The 23,707-nt window shown below is 36.3% G+C and overlaps 1 protein-coding gene across 1 annotated transcript; it reads left to right on the plus strand.

The window, feature by feature from the left end:
• Positions 1 to 4,294: 4,294 nt before the first annotated feature.
• Positions 4,295 to 19,406, plus strand: LOC145787383 (solute carrier family 25 member 44-like). Its single transcript, XM_082599118.1, has 6 exons — positions 4,295 to 4,458; positions 4,663 to 4,773; positions 5,100 to 5,180; positions 11,799 to 11,938; positions 13,799 to 14,126; positions 16,379 to 19,406. The coding sequence occupies exons 1-6, from the start codon at positions 4,321 to 4,323 to the stop codon at positions 16,619 to 16,621; spliced, it is 1,041 nt and encodes a 346-aa protein (XP_082455244.1). The 5' UTR covers positions 4,295 to 4,320; the 3' UTR covers positions 16,622 to 19,406.
• The last annotated feature ends 4,301 nt before the right edge of the window (positions 19,407 to 23,707 follow it).

The following is a 23,707-nucleotide window of genomic DNA, read 5'->3' on the forward strand; positions in this document are numbered from 1 at the left end:
TGGAATCTGGCATCAAAAAGTCCAATCTGGCAACCCTAGCACACCTCCGCTCATATGATCAGGTGACGTAATTGAATCTTCGATAGCGTGGTTCGTCTACAATGAAGAAACTAGAAGAGATTTCTTTTGTTTCTTTTGGTATGACGACAGTATCTGCTCTTCGCTGCAAATCAAGAAAATATGGCGTTAATAGGATTTCTGAAGAGCCAGCAATGGCAAAGTGAATTTCCCTAACGGCAAACTTGTTAATGCAGTAAAATTAAAAAGTTAGATTTAGTTAGATTTGAAGAGAAATTTTTCTACTAAAACAAAAAGGTAAGATGTTACATTTTCTATCATTGCAAGAATGGTGCTAGTGCTACAAAATTAACTAGTTGGAACCTACAATTTTTTTGTTTGTTTATTATAATTTACACCTGCGCGCATTCGATGGTATTTTAGCTGTTACACGCATTTGTCGGTTTACCTTATATATATATAGCCTACTAAATCAAATATAGTTATTACTATCTGAAGCCTTTACAAATTGTTTCACCTAACGGATCATCAGAAGGTCTTATTCAAATAGAACATAATTTTTCATTCAGGCACGTTTTAAACCTTTCAAGGTTTTGCCACCTTTTCCCGTTCGTTAACGTGCTGGTAGGTTTATATCGATTTTTGTAGTTAGTATCTTTTTCATCTCGGACGCGTTAATGACGAAAAATAAAATGATTGATTGATTAGCCTATCTTTTAGCAACATGGATTTTGTCCACTTCTGCAAAAACTTTTAAAATAAAGAAATTCAGCTCAGTTCAGTTTGTTTTTATTTCTGACCATCACAACGAAAAACAATATCTGTAAAACATAGCAGAAACGAAGAAACTTCAAGATCAATAGCGGCGCTGGTTCGACTCTCGGGGTGTGCGCTTGAGCAACTCACGTTAAGGACTGCTCTCCATTCAGCGGCATCTAATGAATGGAATAATTCCCTGGCAACAAGACTTCAACAATCGGAAACTTCACTCTGTCAATCTCGGTGACTGGGCCTGCGTCAGTGATTCAAAGCCTCTGCAAGTATGCGAAACTGCCAGGATTAAGCTCTGCAAGAAGCTTTCCCAGTCCGAGGATAAAGATTCAATCAATCAAAAAGAAGGTAGAAGCAACAAAACGCTGACATTATAATATAAGAACTTCACTTCTATGCCTTTGTTAGAATCTATTTTTGAACGTGTGCGATTACTCAGAGTCATCTGTTTCTTCTTTTATCTCTTCAATCTCACAAGTTCTGTCCATTTTGTATCTTTCCTGCACCTTCCTCTTTGTTTCCCTAACATTTTTGGCTGCTCTTTAATCATACAACTTGAATTGCCATTGAATTGAACTTACAATGGTGGGAATTGGGCTTTATGCCAACCACCGAGATGGTATTATTACGTTATAAATGGTAAAGATTTTTACCATATTATGCGTCGTACAGTACGGTAACATTGCTAAATATCAGATTAGTCAGTTGAATACTGTTTTTTAGACAGAAATGAACAAAAGACCATTTTTTCTAAATAAGTGCCGTCAACCGGGGTGACTTCGTTCACCGTGGTGACTTTGATCAGCACTGTTTTAGCTTTGTAATCGCCAATTTGAGTAACTGGACTTTGCTCAAATTCCAAGGATGGGGTCTGAAGTACTTGAGCGAAGTCCAGTTACTCAAATTGGCAATTACAAAGCTAAAACAGTGCTGATCAAATTCACCCCGGTGAACAAAGTCACCCCGGTTGACGGTGGTTTTCTGTTGCAGTTGGCACTTAAAAATGTATATATTGATAGTAGATAAGAACCTGACCATTTCGGTTAGTTTGGTAAGGCCACAAGTCCCAGCTCTATTACCATTTTCGGGATAGAGCCAAAACTGCATAAATCCGCTAGGTGGCACCTCAAGATGATGTCATATAGAAAAAATATCATTATTTTTAAATTCAACCTTGGAAATTTATTCAGAATATGACCCAAGTCTATTTTTCCTGAAAAGTCATCCAAAAATGGGACACCCTGGTGTCCATACCATTTGTGTACAAAGTTCAAAGCACTTTTACTTTGAAGAAGCTCATATATATATAGGCTATGATTGTGTTTTTTAGCTGTCTTTTGCACTGCATTTTTTGGGTAGTACCGTACTTCATGTCTTAATCAGCATCAAGTAAAATCGTTATTGTTTTGTTTTTCATTTTTTGAATAAATTTTTTTTCTGCTGATTCAATTGTGTTCAAATTTAATATTTTTTAGATGAATTTTTTTTTGCTAAAGGAAATGTAGCCATGTTTATGATGTTTGCTAAGCAAAACTGATTGCAATCTTTACCGCATAATTGTTTGCTCTAGCCCAGAGCCAGTGGTTTTCAACTTTTTTTTGCTTTTAGCCCATTAAAATTGAAAAAAAGTTGGTGGTGGCCCTTGAGTATGTTATCACAACTTTTTCTCTTCAACAACCTTATAGGCCTATAGTCGATATGTTGTAAATTATTCTGACAAAGTGCCACGTTAATTTACGTTTAAAATCTAAAGTTGTCTTTTTGATGCTTGTAAATCGAACAACTTTATAGCATTTTTACACCAATCTCACAATAGTCCAATTCTGAAGTCAATGGACACCAAGTGAGCCAGCAAGATTTATATTTTTTTGTTTGTTAAATATTTTAATTATGCTGAAGAAGACTGATATCAAGCTAATGCAAACGACAGGAACGAGAATGATATGAATGGAGGCAAGACACTTTATGACAAAATTAGAAATAATATCTTTAGAGAGTGGAATGGATGTTGAGGATATTGAGAAGTGCTTGCATGGACATGGCCTGAGATGTGTTCAGCATCGTGAACAAATGGAAGAAAAACAAAGAGAGTTTGAAATAAGAGTGATGCAAAAAGGGAAGACCAAAAATTTAACATTGAAGAAAAAATTGAAGATGCCAATGATAGAGAGAAGTTATATATTGGTTTGGCCCACTAATGAGCCTACCTCTGGTTAAAAACTACTGCTCTTGCTCTAGTCACTTTATCAAAAATTGTTTTAGTTAGTGTTGATTAGTCATGTGGTTTAGTTTGGGAAATTGACTAACTTCATTCTTGTTTATATGCACACTAAAACTCTTTGATTAGTTTAAAACATGGCTATTTTGCTTTTTACACGTAGGCCGTGACAACGTGCAGCTTAAAAATTTGACTAAAGGCAGATCTTTTATTTGCCAAAGTCGCTAGAATAAATTGATAATTTGAGTACTGTATTATTATTAATTAATAAATATATATATCGCTCTGCTTTGCCTTTTTGCTTAGCATTGAGCACTTTTTGTAGTATTAATAGTTTTCATTGTTTTAGTATTTGTGTATATTTTGTGTGATTGTGATTTTTGAGTTACTTTTGTGCTAGGCCTATTGTTGCATTTCAGCTAACAAAGTAGACTTTGTCACTTGTACTGGAAGTCCAAAAAATGTCTGGCAACATTGGTAAATAGGAAAATGTCGCTTTTTATTGTAATATTAAGAGTTTTCCAATGTTTTGAGATTCAGTGATCACACTTTGGTAGTTTGGATTCTCAAAACCATCATTTCAAAGAGATATAAAGTAACTTTAGCTTAGATTTCAAAATCAAAATTATAGCGACCTTCAGTCAGGCCTCCAGTTCGTACTCTGTCAAGGCCTGTGTGTGTAGGCTATATAGATCGCAATGGTTTGAAATTACGTGACTCTGGTTAGCCTACTCTTCATCTTTTTTTCTGGTTCCTTTTACCTGTAAATACCTCACCACGTAATTATAGGTTGGCTTCATTTTGATGTGAAGCTCCTGAGGAGAGTCAGATGAAAAGTTCTGCATCTGAAACAATTTTTTCCAGCAGATTTTGTTATATTATGTGGCCTAATTCAAGCATAGTTTACTGTTGATCTATTCCTAGAAGGAATTACTTAGGATGTAGACTTGATTGCAGTCTGGTGATTTGTTGCAGTCTGTGCAACTAATTTTTTTTTTTACCATGAATACACAAAAAATATATTAACTATACATTTATAACAATTCTATATCTTGTTCTAATCTCTCATGACACCAATTTCTGCTTTTTTTTAATTCCGATATGATGCCAATTTTCAAATGTAATGGTAGTTGCCAGTCTGTACAATATTATTCAAAATCAGACAATATCACAGTTTTGATAACCTCATGCCCTTGTATGATATTTAAACAAGCTCTTACGCTACTGTTTCTGCAGTCTGTAGGTACTAGGTATTAATTTAAATTGCTATGGTTGTGAAAATATTTCTTTAGTAGCTGAGTATTGAATCTGAAATGAAAGAAGGAAGGAATATACAAATTATTGAATGGGAAGATTTGGATAAAAAGAAGTTCTATGGCTTGGGAGTTTTATTCAGTGGTGCCCTACGTTTCACTATGTATCCGACTAATTTAGTTAAGACAAGACTTCAAGTAATTTTATTAATATATGTTATATACCGTATATTCTAATGATTTAAAATTTTCATTTTGTTATTTACACTAAAAATAGTTTTATTTTGAATGTATTTATTTAATAATGGTACGCAGTTACACAATTGTAGAACTTTTAACGAAGCGTGACAAGTGTAATCCTTCATTTGTTGTTATTGACATAACCAGTACCATACTTGTTAGGCTCAAGAAGGGAAAACTGCATACAACGGTTTATGGGACGCTTTCAAGCAGATTGCTCGCACAGAAGGTTTGCGTGGGTTTTATAAAGGATTTCCCATCAGTTTATTACAAGTCAGTGACAATAAATTATTATTCTTTTTGAGCTAACTTGACAATTATATAGTTGTTTATTTAAATTATGCTCAATGAGATAAAATGTAATGTTACCGTAATCTAAAATCAGGCCGTAATCACTGCATAAAGTGTAAATTATAAACTGACATCACTACAACTAGTTCTTCCTTTTGTAGAATACTTTGCAATTAAAACTTACAGGTCAGCATCAAGATGTTGTTGTGTGATTTGACCCGAAATAGTGACATAAAAATGTGCTGTGTAGTGTGTATAAGATGTATTTGGTTGGTTTCCATTAAACATTTTATTTTTATGTGTTTTAGGTTGTAGCGAGTCAGCTTTACTTGACAACATTTGAATTTAGTAAGCAGACCTTGTTCAAAAATCAACATATATCCGTGCAGGTAATTGAAGATTTTGATTTAAGTCTTAAATTTCTAATGTGTCGAAATTTAGAACAGTTTTCATCAACTATATATATAGAGCTTCGGTAGAGAGTTTGTCTTGTTGAACCATAGGCATACGAAGCCGAGCAACGTGATCAAGTTTAACATCTTCAAGTTTATTACATTTGCATAAACATAAAACTACGCAACAAATTAAGTATCGAACGTTTTCGACATCACAAGATGTCCTCTTCAGGAATAATATACATACAAATTAACTACATCTGAAAAAAATACAATGGTTAACTAAATCTATAAACAGAAAAAGACAAAAACTGCACAGTACTTCTGACTAGCTCAAACTCAACGATATAGGCTCCACGAGAATCAAAGGTAACTGCATCAAAAGGTGTTAAACAGATCACATGATATGGTAGAAAGGCAAGGTGCGAAAAAAATAATTTTAAAATACAGAGAGCAAGAAAGACGAGCCGCAAGCATACAATTGTCTGTTCAAAAGTGGATTGTGACGTTTTATGTACAAGGCTGTCTACCATATCATGTGATCTGTTTAACACCTTTTGATGCAGTTACCTTTGATTCCCGTGGAGCCTATATCGTTGAGTTTGAGCTAGTCAGAAGTACTGTGCAGTTTTTGTCTTTTTCTGTTTATAGATTTAGTTAGCCATTGTATTTTTTTCAGATGTAGTTAATTTGTATGTATATTATTCCTGAAGAGGACATCTTGTGATGTCGAAAACGTTCGATACTTAATTTGTTGCGTAGTTTTATGTTTATGTAAATGCAATAAACTTGAAGATGTTAAACTTGATCACGTTGCTCGGCTTTGTATGCCAACTACATATATATAGCGGAATGGCCCGTTTCGGCGAGTCCGATTCGGCGATTCCGATTCGACTAGTCCGATTCGGCGAGTGCCCTATTCGGCGAGAGCTCTTTTCGGCGAGTGCCCTATTCGGCGAGTTTTTGAAATTTTTAAAAGGAAATTATCGGGTACCGTAGCCTAATTGCAATTGCCGTTTTTACATCGTTTTAACGTCGCTAAACGTTGAAATCGTGCAGAAAGGAATAAAAAGAAAATGTTTGAACTATTAATTAAATTAAAATTCGTCATGTCAGTTCAGTTGTTTTTATTTCTGACCATCATATGAAAAACAATACACGTCAACATAGCAAAGGTAGAAGCGACAATTCACGTCAACATAGCAAAGGTGTAGAAAAAGGTAGAAGCGACAAAACGCGAACGTTAAAACGTGCTTGTGACCGAAGTAAGTTATTGAGTTGAAAGAAATTTGGCAAGGTTGCATCACCTTCAAAAAAATTTAAGATATGAAGGAAAAATAAAACAAAGAAAATGTTACAAAAAAAATAATGTTTATGTCTATAAGTTAGTACTTTTGAATAGTTAAAATCATAGGCGCCTAATTATTTTTTTAGCCGTGGGGGCGAAAGCGTGTTTCATCAGCAGCAACGTAAATTCAGCGAAATGTCACGCAGATGGATGACGTAATTATGTCGTCACACTAGGATTGCTTTTATTGCCACACTCGGAGTTATCGCTACGTTCGACCTACCGTTAATTATTATAAACAAAGCTCGACCAAAACACATGCTATGCGTCTGCGTTGGCTAGCGGTTGATGGACTGCGACTCTTTAAGCTAAACGCAACATAAAGTTTAGCAACGAACTAGATTTATTAGCATGAAACAAGAGACGAAAAGGTTTACTAAAAGGTATACTGTAAATGAAATGAAAATACTAACTTGATCATATGCTTGAAAATATACCTGTTGAAAGCAAAATCGTTCATGTTTACATCAATTCAACAGCACGTCACCTTTAATAAATTTAAAAGTTGCTGACATCCGCAAACAGCCCTTGAAAAATAGTTACAGAGAGACGTTTGATTAAGTTTTCGACTTGACATTGCTCCCTTTTCACTACAATATCGCAACTCATGGCTGACCAGCTTTCAAATTTCAATTCGCTGTAATACGCCCGTTTTCGTGTTGCAGATGAAACAAAAGATGCGCATATTCCCCGCCTTTGATCGGGTTTCTATGGCAACGGACGTGTGTGCGCCATGCAGTTTGCGCGAGTCAGTTGTTGTGTTGATTATGCCGCTTGTGCGACTGTGCGCAATGCGGTTTGTACCAGCCCTTGTTACGTTGGTTAGTGGTAACCTCGGGCCGAGACTTCAAGTTCATTTTCACAGCAACCGATTCACTGTCGCGACAATTCTCTGCAGAGGTTTCGACTTTCGAAAGCGACAGGAGGCTGTTTGCAAGCGCATTAAGTTAAACGCACGCTGCGTCAACGTAGCAAATTATGTTGTTTTTGGGTGCATTCAACATCTGATGACATTAAATCGACGCAAAATGGTAGATTTTTGCTATGTCACAGGCAGCAAAATCTGTCATTTTAACATGACAGATTTTTTTGTCTGGGGTGGGATTGTAGCATCGCTACTCGTTCTAGTGATTATTTACTGCGAAGCTGTTGCGGTTTGTATTTAAAAATGTTTTCCTGCTGCCGATCGCTAGTTCATCTATTGTTTTATGTATCAATGCCGCATAAAAAGTTGCTCCCACGCGGAAATATGCGTGGGGGCCTGGCCCCCACGGCTTAGGCGCCTATGGTTAAAATGATTAGTTTGGATCAACAAATGTGTGACCTACACTCCTACAGCTTAGATTGAAAGGAAATTATCGGGTAGGCTACCGTAGCCTAGTTATACCGACCAGCAAAAATTTGTTCCAAGAACCCAGTTAGCCTAACAGTTCATTTTTACATTGTAGTAACAGAATGAAAAGGCTAACCAAATGTGTGGCCTATCGTTTTAACGTCGCTAAACGTTGAAATCGTGTAGAAAAGGGTGCTTTTGCTCACTAGGATACGTTGAAACTGAGAAACATTCACAGAAGCCCTACGATACGTTGCATTTTTAAGATAATGTATTCAGACGTTGAATCAATGTACAAATGAAATGTTATGCTAAATGGGTTCTTGGAACAAATCGTAGGGCTTCTGTGAATGTTTCTCAGTTTCAAAGTATCCTAGTCAGCAAAAGCTCCCTTTTCTACACGATTTCAACGTTTAGCGACGTTAACACGATAGGCCACACATTTGTTTAGCCTTTTCATTCTGTTACTACAATGTAAAAATGAACCGTGTTCTTGGAACAATTTTTTGCTGGTCGGGATAACTAGGCTACGGTACCCGATAATTTCCTTTCAATCCAAGCTGTAGGCCACACATTTGTTGGTCCAAACTAATCATTTTAACTATTCAAAAGTACTAACTTATAGACATAAACATGATCTATTTTATTATTTTTTTGTAACATTTTCTTTGTTTTATTTTTCCTTCATATCTTAAATTTTTCTGAAAGTGTTGCGACCGTGCCAAATTTTTTTCAACTCAATAACTTACTTCGGTCACAAGCACGTTTTAACGTTCGCGTTTTGTCGCTTCTACCTTTTTCTACACCTTTGCTATGTTGACGTATTGTTTTTGATATCATGATCAGAAAGAAAAACAACTGAACTGACATGACGAATTCAAGCACGTTTTAACGTTCGCGTTTTGTCGCTTCTACCTATGCTATGTTGACGTGTATTGTTTTTCATATGATGGTCAGAAATAAAAACAACCGAACTGACATGACGAATTTTAATTTATTATAATAGTTCAAACATTTTCTTTTTATTCCTTTCTGCACGATTTCAACGTTTAGCGACGTTAAAACGATGTAAAAACGGCAATTATAATTAGGCTACGGTACCCGATAATTTCCTTTCAAAAATTTCGAAACCTCGCCGAATAGGGCACTCGCCGAAAAGGGCTCTCGCCGAATAGGGAACTCGCCGAATCGGACTAGTCGAATCGGACTCGCCGAATCGGACTCGCCGAATAGTAGCAGACCCTATATATAGACAGACAATCGATAACAACTTAATAACATTGAATTGCAATATTGCATTTGAATTGAATTGCAATTCAATGTTATTAAGTTGTTATCGATTGTCTGTCTATGTTTTTTAAAAAGTACCTCTCTACCAAAGCTATACTATATATATATAGTTTATGGCGTTTCAGAATAACTTCCCAGTTCTTGCACGGCCAGCAAGAACTGTCATTTTTCATCATTTTTATGTCGTCAGACATTGTAACAATACAATTTTGGCATCTTTGCTATCCGGATAGTTACCAACATAGATGGGTAGTACCGTAGTAGTGCACTACTTTGGTTGCGTTGCTAGTTGACTATGAGTGCCACTATTTTCAGAGTTTTGAATGTAACAAAATATTCTGTACTTATTTTTGTTTACTCTACCCTGAAAATTATTTTTTCTCCTTTAGAAATCCATATTTTTTAGTAGTGAGCCAACAGATCAGTCAGCTCACTACTGACGTTGACCATAAGTACAGGACTGGTGTAGCATAAAAGGTGGTGTAGCCTACTAGTAGTGTATTCTGTCTCCAGCTCAAAAGCCATCATTTCTTTAATACTGCAGCAGTGCAGCTGTGACTGGCGATATTATTGAGTTTGAATGTGACTTTCGCTTGAATGCTCTTAGCAGGCAAAGATTTTCTCTTATCTAAGAAAACGGGAAATATAGGTAAGGGACTACATTTGCCATACTGCCGTGAATTCTAAACGATCAGATTCTTTCTTTTTGTACTCAACTCTGCGGCAGCTTTTCGTCATCATCTTCAAACTTTCTGCAAGGCGAGGGCCAAAGTTACTTTATGTGTTGTATTCGTGAATCATGGTTAACTCCAAGTCTATTACCTTGTTTTCCTTTGTGTATCGTAATATCTGAACTTTTGTCGGAGAAGCATAGTTCCAGCTACTCCGTTTCGCAACACTGCCACTGTCTGATTCAGTGGCTCTCAACCTTTTTTGGTATCTGAGCCAAATTTGAGAAACTTTTTAACGGAGCCGCAAAAAGCAGTTTAATAAAACTGTAACAAAGAACTAAGAAAAAATAAATTGCAATTTAAGATTTCGTGTAAAATTCGATGTTGATTTTTACTTTCAATAAGATTTGAAACGATGCGTAAGTGTAGAGGATGCAATGCGCAAATGGTTTTCGCAATCAAGAAAAAACGCAAACGATGATTTCTTGAATTGCTGATGAAAACAATCCTGGCTTTAAAAGCTCGGTAATTTTCGGAAATATAAGATCCTTTGGGAGAGCTCGTTGTGGATGTAGCCTACATTCTTTTCTTTGTCTTCTTTTTTTAACCTTTGAGATCTCCTCTTCTTGAACATGGCAACACCTTCATGAATAACAGGTCTCCAAAGCAGCCTATCCTCTGCGTCTTCCGTCCCAGTTTGTGTTCTTGATGTTGCACTTTTTAGGATTACTGTTCAGAGTCCTTATACCGCTTCTTTTGTCCACCTACCGAACGCTTACCTTTAATAGTCAATTCTGAGTAAAACATTTGCTTGGGAAGACACTGATCTGGCATTCGCACTACATGCCGCACCATCTGAGTTGGTTTTGAATAATGTGGGACTCATTACTTGTTGTTTCATCCTCTTCTAGCGCGCTCAGGTTTGTTCATTTTTTTTCCCAGCTGATATTCAAAATTTGCGCAGGCAACGTCGATGAAATATTTCGGGCGTTGCAATGTGGTTCCGGTTGGTGGTCCAAGTTTCGAAAGCACACAGTAGCGTTGTGATGACTGATGCAAGTGATGCATTGTAGGCAGCGAGCTTTGTACCTTTTCATATGGTAGGATTATCAAATGTTCGTGAGCGAAGTTTTCCAAAAGCAGTGCTAGCACAGTTTAAACGATGTTGTATTTCATCCTGAAGGTCAACGCTATCTGTAATTTTACTTCTTAGATAAGAGTGCTTTACATTCTTTAAAGGTATACCATGGAGAAGAATTTGGTAGTTTGTACTATCACACGTGTTGTAAAAATCTTCATTGGGGCAAGAAAAAATCCAAAGCAAGATTCGAACTCACTTGAGATGCTAATATGCATGATATACGATTATAATGATATGTTGTCCCGATGGTTTGGAAGCTGAACATGAGTTGTGACACTACTGGAGTACCGGTACTCAAAAACTGCGTTTTCAAAAGCCAAAGTTTTTTGATAAAAGCAGTACTGTGCCTTTTAAATCGTGACAATGCTTGTTATTTCCTTGTAGCGTTCGTTTGAGATATGAAAAGTGTGTGGTGATATCCAGTAGGCCCCGTTGGTAAACGATCCATTTTTTTTTAATAATTGGAGTGTGTAATTTCATTGAAATAAAAATAATTTTAATCTAATAAATGAAATATCTAGTCTTTTACAACTACTTTTCACATTCTAATCGGAGCCGCAGTTAAGAACCAATGGTCTCATTTTACGAGCAGTTTTTTTTCTGTTGGTTGTTTGATACCTACAGTCCTACACTCTTAAATGAACATTTCCATGTATTTTGCACATACAGTGGTAATAATTTGATGATTGAGTGTGGAAAAGACGTCCAATAAAAAAAAAATTGTAATGATCTCAGATGAGCAGTTTTTCCATCCCATCTCTCATGTTTGAGTCGCTGCCTTATGCGAAGGTAATTCAAAGCTTTACCACTTTCAAATTATGTTTCACAGCATTTATTAGGTGGATTTTTGGCTTCTACTGTGTCGCAAACGGTTATGGTTCCTATAGATGTGATTTCTCAACATCAGCAAGTACTTGGGGCAAGCCAAAAAATGTCAACTGTTGAAATAAATAATGCGAATCTAAAAAAGTAAGTATTTCCGTTTCGTTTAAGTGTTTCCGTTAGCTCTTCCGTACCAATTGAAAAGTGAGTTGCATTTCAATGTTAGTACTTTTCTGCTTTCTAAATCCAAAATATTCGGTAGCATAAAAACCAATGAACCTGTATTCAACTTAACTATGTTTGCAAACTTTAAAGAACTTTTTCCACTATGATTCCTGTTTGCGAATTTATGTTCCATTCTGTTGAATGCCGTGTGGTTGTTAGATTTTATTTGTCTATGGCTTAAGAAAATCACCTCTTTACCAAAATTGTATGTTAAAAGTTGTCACATAATCATGTGTTTATACTTCTACCCTCAACGAGTATAAACGTCGCTGGCTTTAATCGCAGTATGAGCTTTTATTCTTTCTACATTTTATTAACATTTTAGATATATTACATATCGGTTACGTTGAGTTCCGCTTATTTGCATTTTTCTAAAAAAATATGAAAACCCACACCGCAAATGACGACATAAATAACCATATAAGTATGATACGTGTGTGGTAGCAAGCCTTGTTCGGGAGCAAGTCTTTTAGGCGCAGACAGTTAGGCGCCGGTCAAATAGGCGCGCACACTGTGGCGTCTGGATATTTAGGTGCGGAGCACTGTGGCGCCCGTTCACTTAGGTGCTATTCCTAGTAAAACCTGCAGATTGTATCAGCTTAGCAGGTAGGGCAATGCTTTCACACAAAATGTTGTATTCAACAGAAAAATATGTCATAGCTTCCGTGAGTGAAGCTGCTTAAACCGGCAATGCTTTTCACACAAAATGTTGTATTGAACAGAAAAATATATTGTATTTTAATGCGCGTGTTCGGCATTTATTTGTTATTAGTCCAGGTTTTAAGTTTCCGAACATGACTGAGTTCACTTTTAGTGAGTCAAATAAAAACTACACTAAACAACACTAAAAAATATCCCGTAGCCTATATTCAAGCGGGTGGTAGGCTTGAGTGAAGAGTAACTTAGTTTTCCGTCAAAACCCGACTAGGTTAAATAACGAGCAAAGTCACACCATTATGCTTGCAACTTGTAGCCAGGGTTCATATAACCTATAGAAATGTATTCATGTACTAGAGCGTTGTCTCATACGTACTCGCCACACGACCAATCCATCCCGAGTAGAAGTAATTGCGAAAGATAACAGATTAAGTAAGGTTCCATCTGACTGCAACGTGTGTTCAGGATGCATAGCAAATGTCCTTTGTAGATGTGCTAATATCAAGTCAAGAGTAGTAGAGCGTTGTCTCGCACCTCAGTCATCTCTACACGTGCATTAACAAAACAACATATTTTTCTGTTCAATATAACATTATGTGTGAAAGCATTGCCCTTCCTGCCAAGCTGATACAATCTGCAGACTTCACTTGGAATAGCACCTAACTGAACGGGCGCCACAGTGCTCCGCACCTAAATATCCAGACGCCACAGTGTGCGCGCCTATTTGACCGGCGCCTAACTGTCTGCACCTAAAAGTTGTGGACCCCCTTGTTCGTTACATTTGTAATGTGACAACGTTTTAACAAGAAAGAGATGTCATTTTTGTGACGATTTTCTTCAGTGCAATAAATTCTTGCAATCATTCAGAATGGCGTCTGCTTGTCTTTCACGTTTTAAAAATTATAGAATTTGATTTTATTAATAGTTTTGTCATGTGTTTTGCATATTCTTTTCTAAACTACCTCGTTAGAATACCAATGACTGTAATACCAATCGTGACCAAACTGACCATAAAAGTTCAAAAACCTCACACGGACTACTTCCTTGTTGTGCATACGAAATTCAGTGAGCTATGATTGGCTCTTAATCACCTCATCAATTTTGACACTGATTTTGGAATTTCAGAAATCATCCCTTAAACCAAGTGTCATCGCAAAAGAAACCTAATGTTCTTGGGCAAGCATTCCGAATTTCAAATCAAATTTACAAAGCAGAAGGCTTGTCTGGTTTATACAGAGGTTATGTCGTGTCGCTTTGCACTTACGGAAGTAACAGCGCTTTGTACTGGGCGTTTTATTACATGTATTCGGAATTAGTAGAAGAATTTTTGCCACACAACTCCCATTCTCTTCGTGAGCCCTTTCGAATAGTTCTTGCTGGCTTTCTTGGTTCAACAACGGCCGTTGTCCTCACTAACCCATTAGACGTTGTACGAACGCGCTACCAATTGCAGGTTAGTTTTGCAGATTGACGTACTTTTTGAAACTCTCATGACATTAAATTTACGGCAAACTCATAACGTAGAGTCCCTAAACGTATTTGAAACATTGTGCTAATTTTCTCAGTACTTCTAATTTCATGTAGACGTGATGCTACCGAAATCTTAAGATAACGCAGAAAATGCTTTTCTCTAAACCCAACTTATGTGTTCAAATTTTTTTATGCCAAACTGTTAAACAAGGCTGGTAACAGGGTTGAGAAAAACCCGGGTTTTTTTAAAAAAGCCCAACTCGCATATACGGGTTTTTTGGGGTTTTATTTAAAAAAGATGCAAAAAAGGTAGATTCATGCTTATTTCACCTTAAATACTACTTTTTACCAATGAAGTGCCTCTCACTCACAGTACATGCTGGCATAACTCAATAAAATAATGCACTAGGGCTGTTTAAAGTGCCTCTGACAGGAAAATAAATTCGCTAAATTTACCTAAGATACCAAAAAGATGACACTAACAAACTTTTCTGACCAGCAAATCGTAAAAAATATCAACAGGCTACTAAGTTACACGCTTGCAAACTTTCGTTGACATCGGCGAATCTGGCACTCATTCAATTGCGAAAATAAAAACGGCAACACCGCTGTGACGTCACAGTAAGCGGGAAGGATACATTCTTTCTCTGTGATGACTTGGTAAAGTATGGTACGGCTACTGCAAAACGTGAATGTGTGGGGCTCTGTTGATATAAAGCATGCGCAAATTAAGAATTCCCGAAATGAAAAAGTGAACTTATTATTACTATCAGGTTTCGATCAAATAGGTTGAGTTTACTTTTATCAAACAGCATCTCAATTCAATTGAAATTGCAGTTTCATAGGGCTACAATTTTCATACTTTTTTATTTGTCCTAATCTGGCTGTAGCCATTTGCAGTGTAACAACAGTATTTCACAAACAGCACCTTTGATTTATGGTTGAGGCAATGCCTACAAATTGCTGTTTATGTGACATTGTCAGTGACAAAGACCGTCTGCTTTCTTTTCCCACTTTCTCACAAAACAAGGTATTGAGAAGAAAATGATCAAAGTTTTCTTCAAGTGTTCGAAAAGTGGGATGGGCCATACAAAACTAGTCGTATATGTTCACTTCACTGAAGATGATTTTGTTAATACCACTAAAGTAAAAATGCCTACAGGCATGTGTTGGAGTGTATACTACAAGGTGATGCTCTCGGAAGCAACAATCGGATTGTGATGCCGTCATGCATTGTTTGGCGAATCCGAAACAATTTTCCAGATCCAGATGGCCGTTACACAGGATTTCAATGGCCAACTGAAGGCACATTATGAGAGAGAGAGAGAACTTTTATTTATTTTTGAATAGTGATGATGAATTAAATATGAACGATGATTCGTACGATTTCTTCATTTTTCACTTAAAGTATATTTTAGGTTTTGTAGGAACGTATCCAGTACAGTTTTATTAAACTGCAAAAAACAATAAATCTTCGAAAAAAGCAACCGCTTGTACCAACTCCGACCAAACTGTGATCCACCAATTACATCTAGGAAGCGTTTGTTTCATCCGTTGCTAACGACGTCCACTTAGGATGACGTAATACCACCAAAGTCGTCCCAGAGCAGTGAAATATGGAGTTTCGCCTGTGGTGGCGATGCGGAGCAGTCGTTTGATTAAATTACGCCCTAACCAGTCGAGCTACGAGGTTAAGATTAAAAAGCTCGCTAAGTGTAATTCTGCGCTAGGAAATGCTTTAAAAAGTTACTATACTTGGATCCCACCTGTCAGGGGCACTTTAACTATGAGGCCTTCTTGCATAAATGAGTTTTAGTGTAGTACAAAGTGGCATTACTTGATTTTTGTGTACAGAAATATCCACTGTGTTTTCAATTTATCCTTGGAAATTTCCTTCACAATCACATCCTTAAGTCCTAATTTGAAGTTTGTTTTAAGTACCTTGTAGTACTTTGGTTTATTTTTTCAATTTTCTGATAAAAATTGGACAAATATGATGCTGTGGGTTTTTTAAAGTGGGTTTTTTTGGGTCGGGTAAAATACCGACAACCCTGGCTGGTACCAATCAATATGACTTCATAAATAAGGCTTGGTCAACTTGGAGCGAAAAATATTCTGTACTTAAACTTTTAACTTAAACTTAAACACACCGAGTCGACGTCGTGAATTGGAACACTGTTTCCCCTGGTCTTGTAACACTTTTGTTCACCCGTCAACCAAACTCTCTTTTGACAGGTGAAGCACAAAGGAGAATGCTCCGGAGCTTGGAGTACGTATAAATCATTGGTTGCCACCGAAGGCTATGCTGGGTTGAAGCGTGGCTTGACAGCACGCCTAACTTCATCATCCTTTACTTCCTGCGCCATTATTCTCGCTTACGAATATCTGAAGAAGTTTAGCGTTAAAAAAGGCTATGACGACCGGCCAAAACTGAAGTCGCATGAATTTGAAACAAATGTCGCTGTTTCTGCCAATTAATACTGTCATCCATACCTCACAAATTTGGAAATCAAATCTTTTTATCTTGTTCAACTCTGCAGACACCACCAAGGTTTTATTATCGGATTGCCTGCTGTCTGATTTATTATGATTCATGGTTAGGAGCTATCAGTTGCATTTTGCTTGGTATTGACCGTTGAGCGGTTTTTCATTTATATTTTTCGTGCAAAGTATTCTGATCCAGTTATTTATGCTTTTATATATTTTAAGCATAATTTTAAACAGTGTGGTGAAGTTTTATGCAACTCTTTTTAGGAAATACGTTTTTATTTTTTATTTTATGACTTGTGCGCCCAAATTGTTTCAAAGTTTTTCATTCAGGACATTACGACATTAAGGTTTTCGTTAAATTTATTTAACTAGCGTCGATTTCTCGATCAGATGATCAAATTCAATGGTGTGGTTGAATTTTAAGATATTTTTGGTATAACTATAGAAAGGAAATCTTAGAAATGCATGGAGATCTTTTTTCTTTGTTTCGTTTTCGCAAAAAGCGACTGTAAACTCGAAGTGCTTATCCAATATTTGCGATTCATTCAAGGTAGCAGCCTTAAAACGTAACTTTGAACGGTTAATTCATTCTAACGAGCCTGCAATTATGCGGCCATTATTTGAGTATATTGTCACCTTTTTAATTTACTTTGCTGAAAGTACATACCTGGACGACAGCTGCCATGATTTATATGCATCAAGAACACGTTGACTTGCTTGGACCCTTTGGTGCGTGGTTTAGTTTCACAAGCCTCACTGACGATTAATTTCTTCTAGAATATTCTTTAGCAAACTTGTATGATTGCTGTTGGCTGTTCTTAATTATCCGCTTGAAGATGCCATTAAAAACGCGTTCAATGCAGTCAACGTCCTAGTCAAGCAACTGAGCACACGGATGTAAGTTGGGCTTCAGAACAGATATCAATCCTAGTGTATTCACTGGTTGCATCGGCAAGGTGTTATTATACCTTCGCTTCACTCCATGCGAAGTCGTGCCATATGAGCTTTTTACTGTCCCACCTCGAGTATATGTTCCGCGCAATATACCCCAAAGATATATATATTTGGATCTTGCAACCAGGACTACAGCTGATCAGCCTTGGTCGGTGAGGGTTCCCCCTGTGATTAAAAGATGTGTATCTCTGATAATAATCTGCCTCTTCTTGGTTTCACGCCAGGAAAGGAAATTATTTCTTTGATTTGCCTTATCTTTAGTTTGTAGTACTGAATAAAACAGTACTCGTTCATTTCATTCAAATGTTAGGAAATCTTGCATGTATGTTAGATTAGTGAACAATCCTTGCAATTTTATCAACATCAAAGTTGGAATTATGTTGTATTGGCAACGTGATTATTAATGATAAATTTTTTATGCCAGTTATGAAACTCCATGGGTTATTTTGTGGAGTATGCATTTGTGAATTATTTTGCAATTAACAAAGCGTTTTTAGCTTTGTGAAAATATTTTTTTTAGTTTCAAATGTCGCACTGTGATTCCAACAGTATACAAAGTTGTGATTTAAAATTCCCTCCAAAGCTGGCTTGAGTATTGTTTGACCTGGGAGGGCTGAAAATCGTCATATTTCGATAGATGCAGCTCGGTGAGCCATGCCATTTATCGCAATATCAAAGTAAGAAAATAGAGTCGTATGGCATTTGAGAACTATATATACCATAGATTTATTTCTTCAAATTTACGTGTTTAAATCGTAAACTTGGTGATGTAGTACACTTAGATACAAGGCAAACTTTAACCTAAGCAACACGGATAACAACTATCCTTTATTTTATTAAGTTTGAGCAGTGTATGTACGTACAGTACGCACCTTTCGCTTAGCAGAGATTTTATTGGTATTTTTTTACGACGCAATGTTGCATCATATCGATAATTAATTCATTAAACAGATTTCTACGGATATAGTTTTGAAGTTTTATGTAGGCGAATTATAACTCGTCAGTTCTATGATTGTGTGAACCCTGACTTGTGCTGTCATCTTCCATTGTATGCTTGCAAGGTGAAAAAGTTTTAGCACAAGACTTACTGTTTCGAATATGTTTAAATTTTTCTTAAATTCATTGCTGTTTTTTTTTTCGGTATACAAGTCTTTTTAAAGCACTGTTGTTTTTCGGTGTGTCACAACCTTTCGGAATTGCTTATGAAGATTGTCGCTCACTCAAATCTGGTATTGAAATTTGTGTTATAAAAGCTAAAACTCAATTGTGTATGCTATAAAAGTAAATTTCGTCCTTTTTATTTTGTCAAACTGAACGGCTAGCCTCCTCGATAGAGAAGCGAAATGTAAAACTTGGCCTTTTATGCCGATATTTTGTGCCGTAAGCACAGCATTTGCATTACGTGGCCGTGCACCCATATTAGCCACCTTTTTCCCTGGTACAAACGTGTAATTGGTACATCGCGAGGCAATGGCTTCCAACCTTTCTGTGATCACAGGCTCCTAAACTTCTAATCTGAGCGAACCTGACCCTGAATCTGATCCTGAGTGAAAATTTAACTAAATTACCTTTGAATGCCGTGTACGAATTTCAACAACCGTTCTTGATACCGATGCTTTTGTTGAAGTTTGTAAACTTAAATAAACCGACTCGGTTGATTTGCACTGCGCTAGGAAAATTAGGGTCTATTGCGTCTGAAACTTTATTGCGATTGCATTTGTAGCAGCATTTTGCCATTAGACGAACGTGTTCAATTTCAAACTATAGTTACATTGATCTATTGCGCTCCTTGGTGTGTTCAAATATAATGTGCCCGATGTTTGAAAACGATTCTTGTCTATGTCATGTGCAACAACAGACATGATGCACAGGTGGTTGCTAACTACAGCCTGCAAGCGATCATGAAAGGTCACCGCCAGGAGCCAGTTTTGCGTTCTGGTGAGGTGTACGTTTGCCTCATTGACGGAAAGCGCCGGTTCGGCACTCATCGAGAGCTAGGGATCATTATGGGACACGCTGCTCCATTTTTCCGACATGTTAAGGGCCAAATTGACAATGTTTTTACATGTCGCTACAGGCTTGCTTTTTAAAAATAAATTGAATTACTTAAAAACTAACTTCACCACTCTTGCATATTTCTATACAAAGTACAATAATTGTAAATACAAAGGAACGTAGCCCTTCCAGTGTGGAGGATATACCAAAAGTGGATATAGTGTCTCATCCTCATGATCTAAAATCTTTAATCGAGACCGAACGATCGAGTTTTGATACGACACAATCGAAAATATCATAATTGACCACCAGACATCCGACTGGCTAATTCTGTCAGCATAACTTCAAGCTCTATTATTTAGGAGTTTGATCAAAGTAAAACGTAGGCTAAGCCAATTACAGATCGCCATTCAATTTAAGGGTTTGTGATCACATTACCTTAATCGTCCACACTTTGTTGAAAAAAAGTTAAAGCATTCTCTGCTGGATGGCGTGCTAGAGCCTTTGAGGGTTATGAAATACCGATATCATGCAATGATGCAAGACGATACAGAGGTGTTCGCATGATCCTGAAACAGAATCTTTCAACAGTACGCTATGTTTCAGTTTTTTGATGACTTTGTGAATACCAACAACTAGTCATTGCAACATAAAATACACTTTGTTTGAATGATTAAGCTGGTGAAGCAGATTTATTGGAGCTATTTCATTTGAATTAGGAGAGATCAGTGACCAATGGAACACTACCGTTTTCATGAACCGTGGTGAATATGACTGAACTGACTGAAAGTTAGCGTGTGGAAGCGAGGTACTGGTCTATGACGTTTGACATAGTTTGCTAGCAAATTTTTTTGTAGTTCAAGCATGACACCAAAAAGAGTTTTTTTCACTTGCTGAAGTAAGTAAGAGTGGTCAGATTTCTTTTGTGTTTTTGATTTAACAATGACTTAGTAGGAAGTCGTTTATAGCTTGAGTTAATCCTTACAACTTGCACATCCACCTAAAACTACAAAGTTAATTTTTTTAAATTGTGAAATGAGAGGCAACAATATTTCAAAATAGAGTTCAGGCACCAGTTGGACATTTTGTTCAAGGACCTGTGGGACAGTGTAAACGTATACATACATGCAACGCAATATGCTGGTGTTGATAAATTCTTTTTAAAGTCATAAGACATTTAAGCAACTCCATTGTGCAAATGTGCATTCTCTAATGTTTTGTTGTCTAAGCTTGAGAGTTTTGTTGAGTTAATCCATTAAAACTATTTATTTTGACATTGCTTTGGTGGAAAGTGTCACAACAATGCCTTGTAATGCGCAAATGCATGCATGAAAGCGATGTAAAATCTCTGTTTTTTATTTGCAACTAGTTTTTTGTTGCACTAAATGCATTTTTGAAGTGCTTCCCTGAGTGTTCCTTTAGGTTAGGTACCAGTAGGACACGTTAGTGCGGCATTTAAAACTTAAAAAGAAACATCAAAATTTTTGTTGAAACGTTTTGAAGGTGAGAGCAAACGATGGAACTTTATAAAAAATGTAATTTGGTAGGCTACACATTGTTTGTAAACTAAACTTATTAAAGAAAAAGTTATTTCTGTCCTAAGGGTTTCTGATCTCCTCTACGTTTATTGTAAAGTTGGTAGTCTATGGCATTTTAAACTTTTGTTCTTATTTGCAAAACATGTTTAGCAAACAAAACAAAACAGAAGAGCCACATACCAAGTCTTATTTTGGAATATTTTTAATACAAGTAAAAGATATACAAAATAAATAAAAGAAAGACGAAAAGAAATAATGCGCAGGAAATTAATTTAAATAAACAAAGCTTTTTTAACTATTTTATCTTGATAATGAGCTGCCATATTATGTATTTGTTTTGCAATCTATAGGCTACTTAATATCGTTGCTGCGAACACTTTATTTCTGTATGAAATCTGTAAATAGTCCTTGTTTTGATAGTCCGTTACGTAATTTCAATATGTGTGTGTAACTGTGTATATTAGTTTGTTTTTGTGATGTTGGGTTCAGTCGTGTTCTCATTGCTTTAAGAATTGGCGCTCCAGTTGTTCCAGGAACGAGGAGGCGACTGATTCTTAATTAATTCATCAACTTATTTTAAAGTATCAGGTTTGGTGGCCGTGCTTAACTATATTTATTGATGCATACCGCAATATTAGATCCATTCATGCACGTCTTAAACCATAAAGGTTTTGCCACCTTTTCCTTTTGTTAGTTTTGTTACTGTATTTCTTTTTCACAATATCATTTCTTTTGCATTCTGACAAAGAAAAATAAATTGAATTGAATTGACTTATAGGCTCACTGCTCATTGTATTTAAAAAAACATCTAGTTTTCTGCAGTTGCTGTTCAGAAAATATATCTTTTTTTATTTATTTGGCTCAAAAGTAGGCATAATCTAAAAGACAAGGGTCCGATAAAACGCATTGGAATAGTCTGTTCGATTGGTCCCACATAGTCGATAAACAAAAGAAACGACATTTTATCTCGTGTAAGGCTCAGCTTGGGTACTTGGGTAGGCTAGACTTATGCTCACCTTCAAGCTTAATACTTTTACTCGTCAATGCGCCACAACTTATGGCCCATGGGTATTGGTTTACTCAGACTAAAGAAAACTGCTTACATCCAGAGAGAAAAAAAGCTTGTTTTCACTTGTAAAATCACACAAATACTACTTAGGTATTGTAAAAAAAGAAAAAAATCTCCGCTGTTCTGGTTTTGATTTGTATCCACTGTATCCATGCATCTTGCCTACCTTTTTATTGTAGTAGAAAAATGGACCCTCCTCAGAAGTAAAAAAAAAAAAAAAAAACTACTCATTTTTCCTTTACAATGTTGCGCTAGGAAAGAAAGTTCCCAACTTCTCTCTTTCTCGGAGCCCCTGATCGGAGCCGCCATGTTGTGTTGGAGCCGCCATGTTGTGCTGGGGGTTATAGATTGGCGAAGTTTGAAAGGTAAAGTAAGGAAATTTGGTCACTTTACCAACGTTACCACTTCAGCCATCTCTTAAACTATCAAATATTGATAGAAACAACTAGCAACTATTTCACATAAATGTCTACAAGATGCATTGCTTAATAAAGTTATTGCAATGACGTCACACAAAAACAAAATCACTCAAAGTTACAGACCATAACTGCATTTTGTTCATCAGTACAAATTATTTCAAAACTATAACTTACCTAAGTTAGATATTTCTCCATGATTTCCCAAAGATGGTAACTTTTAGCAAAATTGTCAGTAGCAGAAAACTAAACTTTAATTACGCAAAATAACACCAGCAAAGGCGGAAAAGCGGCAAGTAAATACTTTTTTGAAAGCGGAAAGCATGTGATTTCCGGACAAAATTAATAAATTGGGAAAAAGCTTTAAAAGCAAATTTAATATTCAGTTCAGATCAGTTTGTTTTTATTTCTGACCATCACAACGAAAAAACAATATGACAAACATAGCAGAGGTCTAGAAAAAGGTAGAAGGAACAAAAATATTGCTGAACGAATTCGTCCAATTGGGCAGTAAAGGGTTAGATTCGAACGTTTTCGGCAAGACTTTCTGCCTTCGCCAGGAAAAAACTTAATTCATATAAACTATATTTGTTCTTTTGTTTAAATGAATTAAGTTATTTTCTGACGAGGGCAGAAAGTCTTGGCGAAAACGTTCGAATTTAATATGTTATTACAGTATTTTGTTTGTTTTATGTATTGTTTTTGATCCTATCAAGTTGTTATTAATAAATATATTTCAAAATATCACTTTAAATAGCTGTAGCCCATGCCAATAAAACTTGTTACCTTTTAGGCCAATGATGAAAAATGAATAGGCTACCTGACTTTATGTAGGCTACTGTAAGTTAAGCTTAGCCTAATTATGAATTAAATTATTAAGTTGAAAACAAGCAGTGTGTGAAGGTGTCCACTTTAACATTTCTGACCACAGCAAAACTCGTTTCATATTTTTTCCTTCAATTGCCTGAAATAATTGTGAAATGACCAAACATTTTTAAGGAATTTAATTTGAGTGCTAGCTTTTCGTATTGTTGATACTTTCACCGCAGATTAGGCTACTGACCTTATTCTCAAAACAGACCAAGAAAGGGTTTTTGTTTCT

This window comes from Aplidium turbinatum, chromosome 18 (assembly GCF_918807975.1).
Source record: "Aplidium turbinatum chromosome 18, kaAplTurb1.1, whole genome shotgun sequence".
Classification (NCBI taxonomy): domain Eukaryota; kingdom Metazoa; phylum Chordata; class Ascidiacea; order Aplousobranchia; family Polyclinidae; genus Aplidium; species Aplidium turbinatum.